Source organism: Diadema antillarum, unplaced genomic scaffold (genome assembly GCF_040938485.1).
Source record: "Diadema antillarum isolate AM-2024a unplaced genomic scaffold, OU_Dant_1.0 seq00000017_RagTag, whole genome shotgun sequence".
NCBI classification, from domain to species: domain Eukaryota; kingdom Metazoa; phylum Echinodermata; class Echinoidea; order Diadematoida; family Diadematidae; genus Diadema; species Diadema antillarum.
Window position 1 is genome coordinate 227259 of NW_027271137.1, and position 14869 is coordinate 242127.

The following is a 14869-nucleotide window of genomic DNA, read 5'->3' on the forward strand; positions in this document are numbered from 1 at the left end:
AGTGTAGTAGTATCCTTATCCACCAATGAAGACACTATAAGTAAAATATGTAATTTCTTAATCGGTTGGCTGATTTTTCTAAAATTTTTACTGATATGTTCCACTAATATTGCTGCTTTCACTCAATCCACATTCATATGTGGGCTTGGGTTTCCTTTAGAACTAACAATATTTCTAAGATCATGTTGCATATATGATATCAGCAGAAATATGGTAGAAAAAAAAAGTGTGTTGCAAAAAAAAAACATGGAAAATTGGTTGGATGGACACAGGTTGAGGTTTTCATCACATTAAGGTGATCACACGGTCGGCGGCGCAATGACAATATTGGGAATTCCGCTCATTCTCCAAGGGGGCAATGCAAATGCCAAGAGTCTGGGCCCCTTTGCGGCGGTGCCAGATGTTCACACGCGAGGACCGATGTGCAACGCGGTGCAATAGCCTGTGACGCAACCCGACACCGTGCGGTGGTGACGGATCTAGGTGTCTCGCCGGGGAGATATTGGCCCAGGTGATCTGCGGTGTGGCGGCATCGCTTGTTTGATTTGCTCCCTCCTGCGTTGCATCCCAGCGGGGTTGTATTCGTACCCTCGATGCTAGAAGTGTGAAAAAACAATAAAGAGGAAGAGCAAATAAGTGTCTGTGATGCAGGAGGAGGAGGGATATTTAATGGGAGGGGTATGAAAAGAAGGAGAGTGGAAGTATGATGTATAAGGCACTTTTCATCCGAAAGAGGGCGGCATCTTTTATTCAATCCACCATGTTGACTAAGTCGATCCATCTTTGATTCTCAAGGTGTGTGGCTGTATGGGAACAGTTCTTGTATTCCCCGCATGTGATGGGTTAAGACTAAACCTCCAAATGATCTGAATGTTGCATGAGGCTGGTATGTTAACCTGCCCTGTATGAGGTTCTGAAAGCCCCATAGGCTCTGCTCAACACCCGCAGGGCTCTGGTAGATGATGTGTCAAGCTGCCAAAGTGAGCAAGATGTGATTTATCTCTTTGTGCATTCATCAACTCGCTTCTGGTGCAGAATAAAGGTTTCCAAGCAACTTTCAAGGAGTTTTGGGCTGCTGATAAATGCAAAACAGTTTGGACTATGGGGTCAGAAACAAGTTTGTGGAGTTTAGTGGAATTAAATCTACCCTTCAGACATACAGGCCTAATTTGTGAACTCCGTATGCAATACTTGACTATGCAACAGAGCCTCAAAACTTGCCAATTTGCATGTTCCCCTGAGCTAATTATAAGTGAGCAGAGTAGAGACATCAGAGCCCCTTCTGTCCCAGGGTACCTCTGAAAAGAAAAGGTATTCCATGGTAACTGTCGTCACCATTAATACAGCTACTTAAGAGGCAATCACCTGTAGGTATAAAGCTGTTACCATGGTTTCTTGCATTTTTAATCTATCAATGCTTTTCGTGTTAAGTACAGAATTGAAAGAGAGCTTAAGTCTGGGCCACTTTTAACATCAAATAAACTTCCTTTTTTTTTTAGCATGATGCTCATGGAAGTTTTCACTAAAGATCGCATGGAGCTGCATTTGATTTAAAGGGACACATCACCCAAGCTGTATAAAAAGCAGATCTCTATGCAATGTAGGTGTGTTTTCTCTCCAACTTTTACACAGGGCAGTTTTTGAAATAAGGGTTTATGATAGAAAAAGAAGGAAACAAAAAATTCATTCTGTGTTTGATTATTGGAGACCATCATAGTCCACTGGAGAAGGCTTAATCCAATGAAGTCTCCAATAAAGCAAGTTGAGACAGGAAAGCAGTTAACTCCCGTATACTGGAGAGACCTCTTGACGTCCCATCTAACAAGGGCGTAGCATTTCCCCCGATGTGGTTAGCAGCCAATTTGCCTCCGACGACAGGAACATCTTCCCTCCCGTGTTCGTGTAATTGTTGGGAGTTGCTTGGGATTGAAAAGGTAGAAATGAAGAAGAAGAGGTAAATAATTGACTTACTGCGGGAGATGGCAAGGAGGCAGGGCAGGGGAATTTAATCTACCTGTCAGGGGGGCTTTTCAAAGGGATTAAGGTAGAAAGTAGGACACCTGGAACTTTAGACTTACAAAAGAACTTTTTTCTCTACTGTTTTAGAAACAGAATTCATGCTAACAAAGTTTGATTCATTTGTTTGAAAGCAACCTTTGATCATATTTCTCCCAAACGGATACCTTCACCTACATTTGCCAGTTGAGGTCAGGTGGATTTTTTTTTTTCACTTGAGTTGTGCTTCATTCGATCTGGGTGTGATCCAGAAGCTGAAGAACAGTTTGGCCCCTAAACACATAACTGTGGAGGTATAGGTTAGCAAAACCTTACAGTCACTCCCTCCATGTAGTTCATTCATGTAAGTATGCACTCTTTCATTTAATACTGTATACGCCAAATATTTCGCAAGGTTTTTATATTCACGAATTTCGTCAGTCAGGTGCTAATTGTGAAATCAAAGACACGCAAAAATATTGACTCCGATCCCAATATGAATGTGACATACTGGTGTACGCTTCTCCGTTCAGTACAAGGCTCCACGATCGCAAATTTAACCACTCGCGAAATCGTCGGGAATTCCCGATTCACCAAAAATTTAGACTGGTGAAATATATGGCGTATACAGTACTTTCATGTAAGTGTGATGTAAAAGTGGACAATTTTTGGTTTGTGGAAATTTTGGTGCATTTCGCACAATGTGAAAGTAGCTAGTGCAAAAATACAAGCACATAATCTTTTTTTATTGTTATTTGTAATAATTCATATATTTGACCTAGAAATGTAGGTATGTGGTAGGGATATAACTGGTATACTCTTTACAGTTTTCTCCATTTTCACTAGTCCTCCAGCGTTAGCAATTTAGCTGTCTTATTGCAAACTAGTTACCTTTTACTGTGTAGTATGTGCTGATGAAAGTCCTTAACCACTGTGGCAGTCGTAAGTTGTTTAAAGTGCTCACTTGATTGGCATGACTATCCGCAAAATTGAAAACATGCAAAATTTATCTTATCCGGCTGAGAAAAAAAAAAGAAATTGATATGAAATATTAGGGGGAAAAAATATATGCGTGTTGATTTACTGCCATGGATTAGTGATACCTAGCTCTGGTTTGGAATGTGTTTTGCAGTCAGCAGTTCGTGAACAATGATTTTGCTGTCTGAACACTTTGTATGGAACTCGAGACTCATTTTAGAACTGTATTTCAGAAATGTGATGGCCAAACTTGATCTGTGGTAAGTCTGAAACCCCCTCATTGTAGTGTGAATCTCCATATCCCTTCACCCCACCCCACCCTTGTAGCACCATTGCGTAGTCAACATTACACATGCTTGTGATTAAACCGGCGTCATTCATTCAAATAGGCTTTCCAATTTCACACAAGATAGATGCGTTTGCATGGTTGGACGTCCGTTCCTACGGTCAATTACCAGCATTTATGTGGGCTTAATGACGGGCCTTGTATTTTATAGTTCTCTACGGCTGTTGCAGCTGTTGGTTCTGATCGATGAAGCATGAAGTGCATCCATCCGTGGTCAACATAACATGCTATGTTTCTGCTGCCAGTCACGAATGTGATAAGTGGGCACACTTTATTGCCGTCTGGCTGTCTCTTCTTTGAATCGAAAAAAAAAAAAACTTAAAAAAAAGCACCAGCTTGGAAAGAATATTAGCTCAAATTTGTTGTGTTTATCATATGATTCTGTGAAGAAATTCACAAGGTGTGAAAAAGCAAGAAAATAAAAAAGGAATCAACAACAACAACAACAGCAACCGCCAAATATATACTGAAACATGAAAAATACAATAAGAGGATCTCTGAAATCAGTCATGGGTAAAAAAAAATGTGTTTTTTTTTTAGCAAAGTAATGTATATTTCTGTGTGATTTGTTATATAGTGGTTTATAAACATGTATAGAAATTACAGAGTTCAGATAATATTTCTCAAATCTCTGGTTGAGATTGATACTTAACAAGTTTCAAATACACGATCTGCACTCTCACATAAGAACAAGGCATATGGAGGAATTAACAGGACAAGGTAAAATTGCTTCTTCAATTACCTGTTGGTGAAATTCAAAAGATTTGAGATTGAGTATCTCACAGATGGCTTGCAATACATTGTTCACACACGTATTGCAATCTTCATCAAATGAGCTTTTTAAACACACTTTGAATGTTGTCAAACCTGCACTCACTGTTAATCATCAAATTTCAAGTGAGTTCATGACCTCTGTCAAGACTGGTCTTGATTACAATACTTGCAAACCATCCCTGTTTAAAAAGCCAAGGAGGACTTTGCGAGGCTGTTTTCCGTCTCGTGGCAAGATTCCGTGCCATAGATGCTCCAGTTTTGCTTCAAGCAAGCCCCCCTCTCCCTCACCCCCTCCCCCCTCCTTTTCGCCTCCTTTGCCATCACCTGCGATTGTAACCCACAAAAACACACTCCTCCAAAGGTGTTGATTTACGCAGACAGAGAACTCAATCCGGCTGGCGAGAGTTGTTGCATCAAATGATCCCCTTCTGAGGGTGCGGGGATTTCGACGGGGTGATGTACCGGGACTGGGCGAGATTTTTAACGGGGCGTCGGAGGAGCGCGAGGGCCGTGCAGATGTTCGCCGTCACCGCCCTGCTTTTCCACTCGCATCCGAGCCGGGATCGGAGATCTGGGGTTTGATTTCCAAACATGGATGTGTTTTCTGATGCTTTATCTGATCGCGGGCGATGAGGGCCTGGGAAAAAAAATGCAGGGATTTGGAGGACTGGGGTAACTAGAGATTTGATGAGCTTTCCACTAAAAACAGCAAGCCTGCTCACTTGTGTCAAGCTGCCCATGTCAGAGTTACAAGGAGGATAAATTCGTGACACCATGTTGTCGTTGTTTTAAAACTTTATGGCAAATTCACAGGCTAAGGTTAATATCCGTCCCTGCAGTAAATCATGATTGTGGTCACTGAAAGCTCATTTATATTGCAATGCATGTCCTTTAGATATAGAAATTCAGAACTTGTCAATCAAATAGAGTGTGTCTCTTCCATTTTCTTACAGTGCAGAGGTTAGAATCATTGAGTACGTAAATGAACTCTGAAAAAACGTGTTATTTTTTAATCACACAAGATGTCAACTGATGTAATCTATCAGTTTGATTATTGCTGTGACTATGGAGAGTGCACTTTGGCAACTGCAACTGAGTTTTCAAAACAAGACGGAACTAAACAATATTTACCTGATAATCAGAGATGCAACAATAATTATGACAATTATCCTCATCAATGAGAATTGACAGTAGAAGAAGCATTTTCATCATTTTTTATTTGATATCATGCAGTCCTATGTGCCCCAGATAGTCTCTTCTGTGATCAGAGAGCCATTCCAGGGGCCCATTTCATGAAGATATTTTGCAATTATTGCGAGTTGCAATATTCATGGTTTCCATAGCAACCATTTGCATGGGAACTAGAAGAACTCTTTTTTCCCCCCCCCATACTGTTATTGCAGTAACTTTGATTAATTCAGATTATGAGGACTGCTTACCAGTGTATGAAATGTATTCCACAGGGACACAACATGTATGTCCCAGTATACTTGATTAATATCTACATGTATATAAAGACCTATACCATACAGTATGTAGCACTTACGTGAACTACACTTGTATGTCAAACATTCGAAGATGAAAAGTTCTAGCAAGCATACTTTGCAGTATGTCTTGACCATTAGGAACTAAAAAAAAAAAAAATCAGGAATCTGCAATCTGCATTATCTCCTGTTACTTAACATGTTTTCATTCATTGTGAATAATTGTCTCATAAGATTGGTGTTTTTGAGCAGTTTTTCTTGTGTGATCTACAGTAGATGTTGACCTACTGTTCATTGAAAGCTTAGTGTTCCTATAATGCACATATGTCACTGCATCATGTAATGAATTTTGGCTGTTTTAAGGCATTCTTCATCTAGTGCCAGTCAGTAGTCTGTTCAATAAGAGAACTTGTCGGTCAAGTGAGGAATTTTGATGAAACTTGATGTGGTTTCACAATATATGCAAAGAAATGTTTCAATCTTGGTGTATGGTCTATAGGGCAGAATTCAAAATCTGGGTCGATGGTCAGGGGATAGAAGTTCATATTACAAACATTTCCTTGTAAGGAACAGGAAGGTAATGGAATTTTTGTGGGTTTTTTCAGTTTTTTTGTTGTTGTTCATACGCCAACCTTGTGTGAGCTTGCCGAACTATAATGACTTCTTCGGTAGAGAAAGATGGAAATTCATGTCTTATTGTTCAGAATTCCAGTAGAGTTGTTAAAGTGGACGTTGAAGTGGATGTTGAAGTTATATCTAGTGTAAGTTTCCTGAGGAAAAAAAAATGGAAGAAGCATGACCTTTATGACCCCCTCCTTCTCCTCGGCTTTATGATGAATGTTGATCTAGTTATCTGGTCATCAGCCAGACAAGGCCAGCCAAGGTGGCAGAGGAATGGCAGCCAAATGGGCATGATTACGTCCAACGCGTGAAGCACGTCATCCACTAAATTCCATTGTCAGTTGGACGTCACTGCATCAGTTGGATGTGTGCCTAGATGCTGGAAGAAGGGGGGAAGGGGGAGGGGGGAAGGGGGAGGATATTCACACACCTTGGAAGAGATCCCTGGTAGCAGTGCTTTGCAGTTTTTGTTGAGTTCTGCTCGCGGCAGAACAATTGCCTCCTCGATGCATAATCCCGGGAGGGCTTCCGCGACATGTCAGCGGCTGCTTAATAACTCGGCTTATTTATTCCCCGTTGGCCACATTATCGCTCGCCACTGATTAACCTTTTGCGAAGGAGTGACGGTTGTGCCAGACAGCATATCTTGTTCATGCCATGTCCCCCCCCCCCCTTCCCCCTGCGGGCATGTGATTAAGAACCCCTCGCATCTGTAGCAGTTTATTATGATGACATAATAGTCCACTAGGGTAAAGATTAATTTGTGGCCTGTGCTTGGCAAACTGTTGAGACAGTCTGTATTCACAGACATTTTTTCCCCCTGCCAGCTTTGACTACACGTACCTCTTTCTGGCATTTATTCAACCCGCTGGCGTATGTGCATTTTACAGTTACTGTTGACATTATCATGAAAGAGAAGATTGATTTGATTAATCATATGCCACCTTCAAAGGTCATATTTTGAGAATGGTATGCGTGTACACATGATTGCGAAAGTCATTGTTCGCTGCTTCCACGTGTTATGTAGAAGCCAGTCGTTGTTTTCAGATTCCCGTTTGGAATCCTGAGATGACTGTTTTGCTCCTCGACTCTTACACAGGTTCTCATGCACATGCCTGCTTAACCCATTGAAGACGAGTCCCGAGTATACTCGGGCAGGTGTCTATGGGAAATGCATGGTATAGCAAAATTAGCTCGTCCTTAATGTTCTTCACGGTAGTGCCTTTGAAGTTAATAGCCTACTCTGACTTAATGGATACTGATGATTTACACATTGCATGTGTAGCCGTAGTTATCAAATTTCCATGCATCAATCACATCATTCTAAAAAAAAAGAGGAAAAGAATGGAAAATGAGACTAAGTCAGGTTAATAATTTATGAATCGGCTTCTTTAGATATGTATGATAAATCGTATGTACTGTAAAAGTGGAAATTTTTGCGATGTTTGAATTTGCGTGTATTTTGCACAACCAAAAAGCAGTGCGAAAATGAAAGAAAATGAAAAAATAAAACAAATACTTTTACTTGCTGTACATGTATATTCCAGTAGTGCATGTCTTGATTCTGCAGAATTTAAAACAGTTACTCTCGCAAAAATATTCACTTTAACAGAAAATAACTCCCTAGACAAAACACCGTCTTAGGAGATTTCCAATGTACAGCTTGTCCAGTGATGTGCGAGAGAAAGGAGAATTATGTGTTGTGTGAACAGGGCCAGGATTTCTGCTACATGCTTTTAAGAGAGTAGCAGTCCACAGACAATTAGAGCTGATTGCTTTTGCTGAGAGAAAAAAAAAGGGTTCTGCGCGATTGACGTTAAGAGTTCGCTCCCATCATTGCATGGGAGTCAAGGGGTACACTAATGCAGAACTGAACCCTCTCAAGACCGATTCACTGGAATGGCATTAAGATCGTATTCTGTGCGATTGATGCTAGTAGTAATGGGGTTCAAGTTTTGACTTGCGATTCTCTTGAGAGCATCTTCAAGGTCTCTTCCTTGCGCTTGTACATTTTTGTGTTCATGTTTGTGATGCGCTACATGATGCTGCGAATGCTCTGCAGTACACCGCTTCTTTGTCATGATGGGTACGCAGTGCACCCATTGATTGATCCAAACAGAATAGGATCAATATTTTCTATGCCTCTTTCTTCCATTGCTAACACTGCTCAGAAAATTTAATCTAGGTTTGCACTAACCCCTTTCCTCCGCAGTCCAGATGGTACTCAGTGTTTACTTGCCTTGTGAGGTTTGTGTCCATGTTAACATGATGTACATATGTATAGACAATGACTTGTAAGAAGAACAGTTACAATGATAACTGATTGACAAATTGCCCAACATCGACGTAAATAAGCACTGAATTGATCAGTGTTTTAGTAGTAGCCATGATAAAAAATCATGGGCATACATACTCGAGCAGGATTCGAACCTACGACCTCCTGATTTTTGTGTGTCATTCCTCCTTATTTACGTCGATGTTGGGCAATTTTGTCAATCAGTTGCATTGAAAACACCTGGACGGAAGAATTTCACTAATTTGAATACCATGATAACGTTGCACTATTCGTGCAGTCATCTGATTTACTGCCACTGTTCTGACAATGGTGGAAATAACATTTAATAGATAGTACTGATGATTATCCTTATGACAAATGAGAGTTGAATCTACACCATGATGTCAGGATAAATGAATTTTGCAACTCACCATGACAATTAAGTTCCATTTTTACGTCACGATTGGTAACCACTAGACCTAGAACCTGAGGGTGGGGGTCGTGTCTGTAGGAGGTGAATGACACACTCTACTGACCTCCATGCAATGATAAACCACCATCCTTTTATGGCGCTTCTCACATACTCCAGCATATCACCAGCTCCAATCTCCATCTACCAACCCCCTATCTGTCTGTGTGTGTGTGTCTCTCTCTCTCTCCCTCTGTACCCCCCCTCTTTTTTTTTCTTCACAATTCTCTTTTTCTGCCAAGTACAAGGCCTTGTGGTCAGTTTATTCAAATTGTTTGCCCTGACTTCGAAACAGTTGACCCCACAAATTTCAGATCCTCTCCTCCATTCAAATCTATATGTGACCCTGCATCACAAAACCAACAAAAAGATGCTAGACATGGATTTTTGGTTAAGAACAGCTTTTGAAAGAGCAGACATAAAGCTTTACAATGATGTATAACTCAATTTAAATGGACTATCCTAACCTAATCTAAATAGTGGAAAGAAAGCACACATCCCAGAAAAGTGTGACCTGAGAAGAGCCTCTGAAGTACAGGGTCTATTCAAGGGCTTAATCTGTACCAAGCCATGCTAATTGTGGCAAGAATGGAACAAAAAAAAAAACAGGACATGAACCACTGAAGCAACAACAATGAAGAGATTATTAGATTAAGCTGGAATTTAGTGTGCTTTATTAACACATTCTGTCCATGATTAATGCAAATTTTGAAAGAAGTAGCATTGGTATTTGTGTATCAGTTATGCCAAATGACTCCTCTGAGCTAGGCAAAACAAAGTCATACAGTATGTATCCACCTACTGCAAGCTGGGGGGGGGGGGGGGGTAATCACATCTCCCCACCTCCTCTGAGAAAACCATGTTTGATTGGTCCCTCCACTTCAAGTAACTTAAGGGTTGCTCATCGCTATCTCTGCAAGATAGCCGTAGGTGTTCGTGTCATGTTTGTACAATCGATCCCCGGGCATCGCGGGAGGGCAGTTGAAGTTGTGGTGGTGTGATGTGCCCTTGGTGTGGATTTCTCCGTGGAAGGATGAGTTTTGAAAACAATTGGATGATGTGGAGTACCAACTTCACGCCTTTTCTGCCCTCCCCCACCCCCCCCCCCCCCCCCACCCCACCACCACCATCACCAATACTGTTCCTTCAATGTGTGGAAATGTCACAAGAGTTTTGCTCTGTGTATTTGTATTACTCGTTTGTGTGTATGGCCATCATAATTTTCATTTCAGAACCAGTGGCTGAGGTTACTCTGATTGCTCTGCCACGTTAATGTAATTTCTGTGAAATGTTCAATTTAGTCTTTTCAATCATTTTGTATCCCTTTTTGTATCACCAGTGAAAAGTGTTCACACTCCATTAGTTTAGTATTGATCTTTCACTCCTTCATCAACCTAAACTAAATGTATTTTCTATTACTTCAAATATCTAAGGGTTTGACATACGGTAATATGTTTTAGAGGGCATTTTTGTTTTTATTCCTGAAGTTTCTTTCATATTCAGTAATCTTCTCTCTCTTTCCAAACTCTTCTCTGATCGGCCCGAATTCACGAAGGTGGTATAATTGAAACCATGGTTTAAACTATGGACAAAGACCCTAGTTTTGTATTTCGTCATTTGTCGATTTCGTCAACGGGAAAAGTTAACATTACGTTGACAAAATGATCATTTCGTCAATGAAATTACTTTTGCAATGAAATAGGCCATGCGACACTTGGCATCTCATACAAACTATGGTCTTTGTCCATGGTTTAAACCATGGATGAAGATTGTACCACCTTCGTGAATTCGGGCCATTGAATCATTCTGTAATATAACTCTGTCTGTCTGTCTGTTTCTTTCTTTCTCTCTCTTTCTCTCTCTCTCTCTCTCTCTCTATCTATTTATCTATTTATCTATCTATCTATCTATCTATCTATCTTTTCACAGTATAAATTTTTGTCTGTTTGTGTCCTATCTACCTATATATCTTTCTGTTTTGTTTTTCTCATCTATCTCTCATATCTATATCCTCTTACTTACTTCCTCCTTCCAATATATGTTGATCTGCTTATTTCAAATGAACACTTGTACACAGTCCTTCCTGTATCCTCCTGTTTTTGAAGGACAAGTTCACCTTCATAAACATAAGAATAGAGAGAATGTAGCAATATTAGTAGAACACATCACTGAAAGTTTGAGGAAAATCAGACAATCCGTTCAAAAGTTATGAATTTTTGAAGTTTTTGTGCAGTACCCGCTGGACGAGAAGACTACTGCAGTGTATGAATAACTTAGATGTCACATGCGTACAACAATATAAGGAAAATATAAAGAGAATTTCACAAAATTCCATCTTTTGAAAAAAGTACACATTCCCCCGACTCGTTACCGACAAATGTTATGGGTATTATTAGTCCCCCTGCCTATAGAAAGAGGCAAGTCAAGTGCTCTTTTATTACGCGAAAAAAGTGAAAATATGTTGAATTTTCTTTTACATTTTCTTTATGCTGTTGTACGCATATGACTCACAAGCTGTAGTAGTCTCCTCATCCAGCGGTTCCAACACAAAAATTTAAAAAATTCATAACTTTTGCATCGATTGTCCAATTTTCCTCAAACTTTCACTGATGTGTTCTACTAATATTGTTGCATTTTCTCAATCCTTATGTTGATGAAGGTGAACTTGTCCTTTAAGGGTAAATTAGTAGAGTATTTGGACATTTTGTTACTACCTTTCTTGTTTAATGTCATCATTTTTTTCTTTCTTGTCTTTTCTTGTTGCAGTTATTTATTGCCGGAGGCCTGGGTTTATACTTCAGTGCCATAAGATCGGATGCTTACCAGGGGAGTGTGAAAATATTTGCTGTTAAGGTAAGAAGTCATCCCCTGTTTCTGACGTTCTCCTATTTCAGACTCAATTCACAAATGCTGTAATTGTTTGTATTTCATCTTCCCTTGGAATGTTAAATTAAATGATGTTCTGTGCTATATTCTTAAAATAAATTCTTATCTCTTTATCTATTATGGCATTTGTTCAAGGTCATGTTGGAATGTTACAACCATTTTTATTCAAGCCCTAATTTCTGTCTTCATTCCTTTGGAGAAAGAAATTGCATCGTTTTCATTTTCAAGGTATTATTTGTCATTGTTATTCTGGACTCTTTTCTAGACTCTTCTTATATCCATTACTTTTCAGACGTAATTTCACCACTTTGACATCAGTCAATATCATCCAAATATTGCCTTACCAAATATCCCCTGAAAATCCCTGTTTTTCCGAGCTTGCCAGACAGTTAGCAGTCTTTCATTTTCATTTCTATTGATTCCACAAATCAAATCCGAAAAAGAAATCAAATAATGCAATAAGTGAATATTCCTTTTATAGGACCAGGGAGATATAGCAGTGAATCTTGATATTAGAGTATATATATATCCTTTCTCATTTTGATCTGATAAAATGCTTGGGACAAGTGCAATTGCACTGAAATTGCTAGACTTATTTCATCTGACAACAGGCAAATACTCTAGTCCCAGCCAGAAATTTGAAAAGCTTGATTTCTGCTTGTTATGAGGATGAATTGCAAGCCAGAAGCTGAAAAGAATTCTGGTTGTGTGGCACCCTGCAGGGCCCTCTTTTGAGTGCTGACCTAATATCTGCTTCTGCTCCGCTGCTCCCCGTAATTATGACAAATTTCTGTGATTGATCAGAAAATTAGGCATAATTGACACAGAACCGAGATTTATTAGCCAATAAATATGCTGCGATAAACAGGCCCAGTGTCATGTAAACCTTTCTGTGATCCCTAGAACCGGCAGTGCCCCCCCCCCCCCCCCAAGCTAAATCCGTGCAGAAGGAGGTCGTTTAAGGGATGTATCAACCGGCTCTATGTAATCAGTATCAATTAACTTTGACTGAGCATGTGGAATTTGCTCCAACGCGCGAGTACTTTTGCGCGAGAGGAGTCCCCGTGCTCATAGACAGCAACGACTTTCTCAGCAATGGCGCCAGAAGATCACAACTGAGCGAGTGTGGGATATGTTTAAATTAGAAGACAGGATAAATTATCCATTCAATTTGTCAATTATTGCTCAGTAACATATTATTCATGGAATTCTGTGGAAAGGAAAGCTGCAAAATGCAAGAAAGTGTCCTGAGCTATATTTCTGACACAGTCACAAGGAAGCTCGTATATATCTTAGTGCTCTGTAACGTAGCACCGGTTGTGTTCATGGCTTTCTATGATTCTTAGTACAAAGTGGAATGAAAATGTGAATTTCTTTGTAATTTATTTGCAAAAATCATTTAAAACAATTTTTACGGGGTTTCTTAATTATAAGACAAAAATTCAATAGCTTTTGCAAATTTTGTAGTCTTCAAATTTGTCAAGTGAAGATGGATGGAAACTGCTATGGCCCGATTTGGAATTTATTTGTAAAAATTATACAGCAACCACAGTTGGATATGCTCAGAGATTGGCATACTGTTAGCGTAACCTTTTTGGCTAAATGTATTCCACATTTTTGTCATTACCCAAATGAAACTGTGTTATCACTGGATTATTTCCTACATTTTGTATGCATATTATATGTGTCCATATTAGAGAAAAAAATAAGGCCAGTTTCTGCAGGCATATGGAAACTATGTTTTACTTTCAAATAAGTATGTCCCTGAACAAGCCGCATTTGTTAGAATTTTTGTGAATTTACTGTTTGCCTGATATCTTTTTTTTTTCCTTTTTCATTATCGCTACACTATCACATTGTTTGCCCAGCTGGGTTTAACACTTACTTCAAAATCAGTTAATTTGTACAGATTAAAATTTATCCTTTCTTTCAAATTTTACCAAAGTTTTACCAGTGTGAGGCACATGCCCGAACATTCCATTGGTATTGCATCGTGATTAAATAAGGGTGTGTTTTGTGTATGTTTCAGGGGCATGAATGGGAGATGGGTAGATCATTGGATCTGTGGAACTATGCACCACTTTCCAAACACTTAGGACAAAAGTTACCTCCTCAAAATGGATCAGTGAAGATAGAATCCCCCCCCCCCTCGGTATTCCACATTGTTTGCCGATAGTTTAGCACTAACGTGAGAGTAGACATTCAGTCGGCCAAAATGTGCACTACTCCCCCCTTTGCACACGGAGGCAACCCGGGTGCTTCAAAAAATGTTTGCCCCACTCTCAAGAGTGTGACAGTCTAGATTGTCTCCGCTGTGATTAAATCTCGTTCCCCGGGAGTGTTCGGTTTCCCCCAATGACGGTCCGCCATCGGAGTCAGAAGTCGTACATGGCAAGCACCGCTCATGGATGGTGATAGTTGGCACAAAGCCAACCAACTTCATTTACCGTTGCTCCGTTGTGGCCATTTAGAAAATTGGCAGGTTTCTTTTTTTTTTTTGCCCCCACTCCCCCGGGGGCGCGTGATGCCCCTGTAATGGGGAGTAGGATGTCTTCTAACCTACAAATTAACCATTTGGAGACTCACTGACATTAGTAAAATGTTGAATCTTGGCACCTGCATTCAGTATTGATGAATGCATGCCTGAGGAAACGGATATGTGACTCTGCTCTATGAGTAGGAGGACATGTTACTTCAAATGCTGTTTTTTTATTGTGGTTTGTTTTTTTCATGTGTGGAATGAAATAGCACTATTATGTATAGAGTAACAGGCATTAAGGTGTGGCAATCAAAAGAAGGATTCAGTCTCACGAATGAATAAGAATTGTTGATGGAACTTTGTGGGAGAGAGAGAGAGAGAGAGAACGAGAAACAGAGAAGAAAAGTTGATCACATGATGAGGAGTTCTGCTCAACAAGTCTTGACTTGCTTCGAGCCTGCTGGGTTGTTGACAAGCTGTGCAAATTTTAGGCTTCTTGGAATGAACAGGACAAGTAAGCAAAAAAATAATAATAAAAGGAAGTAAAATGTGCTTTTACAAG

The 14869-nt window shown here is 39.9% G+C and overlaps 1 protein-coding gene across 3 annotated transcripts in view; it reads left to right on the plus strand.

Annotated features, from left to right (window-relative positions):
• The window catches only part of LOC139725154 (sarcospan-like), a 246651-nt gene that overhangs the window by 215404 nt on the left and 16378 nt on the right, over nt 1-14869 (plus strand). For all 3 annotated transcript variants that reach the window (XM_071636242.1, XM_071636243.1, XM_071636244.1), the window contains one exon: nt 11709-11795. In XM_071636242.1, coding sequence (XP_071492343.1) covers nt 11709-11795 — 87 coding nt within the window. The remainder of the gene's footprint in view (nt 1-11708; nt 11796-14869) is intronic.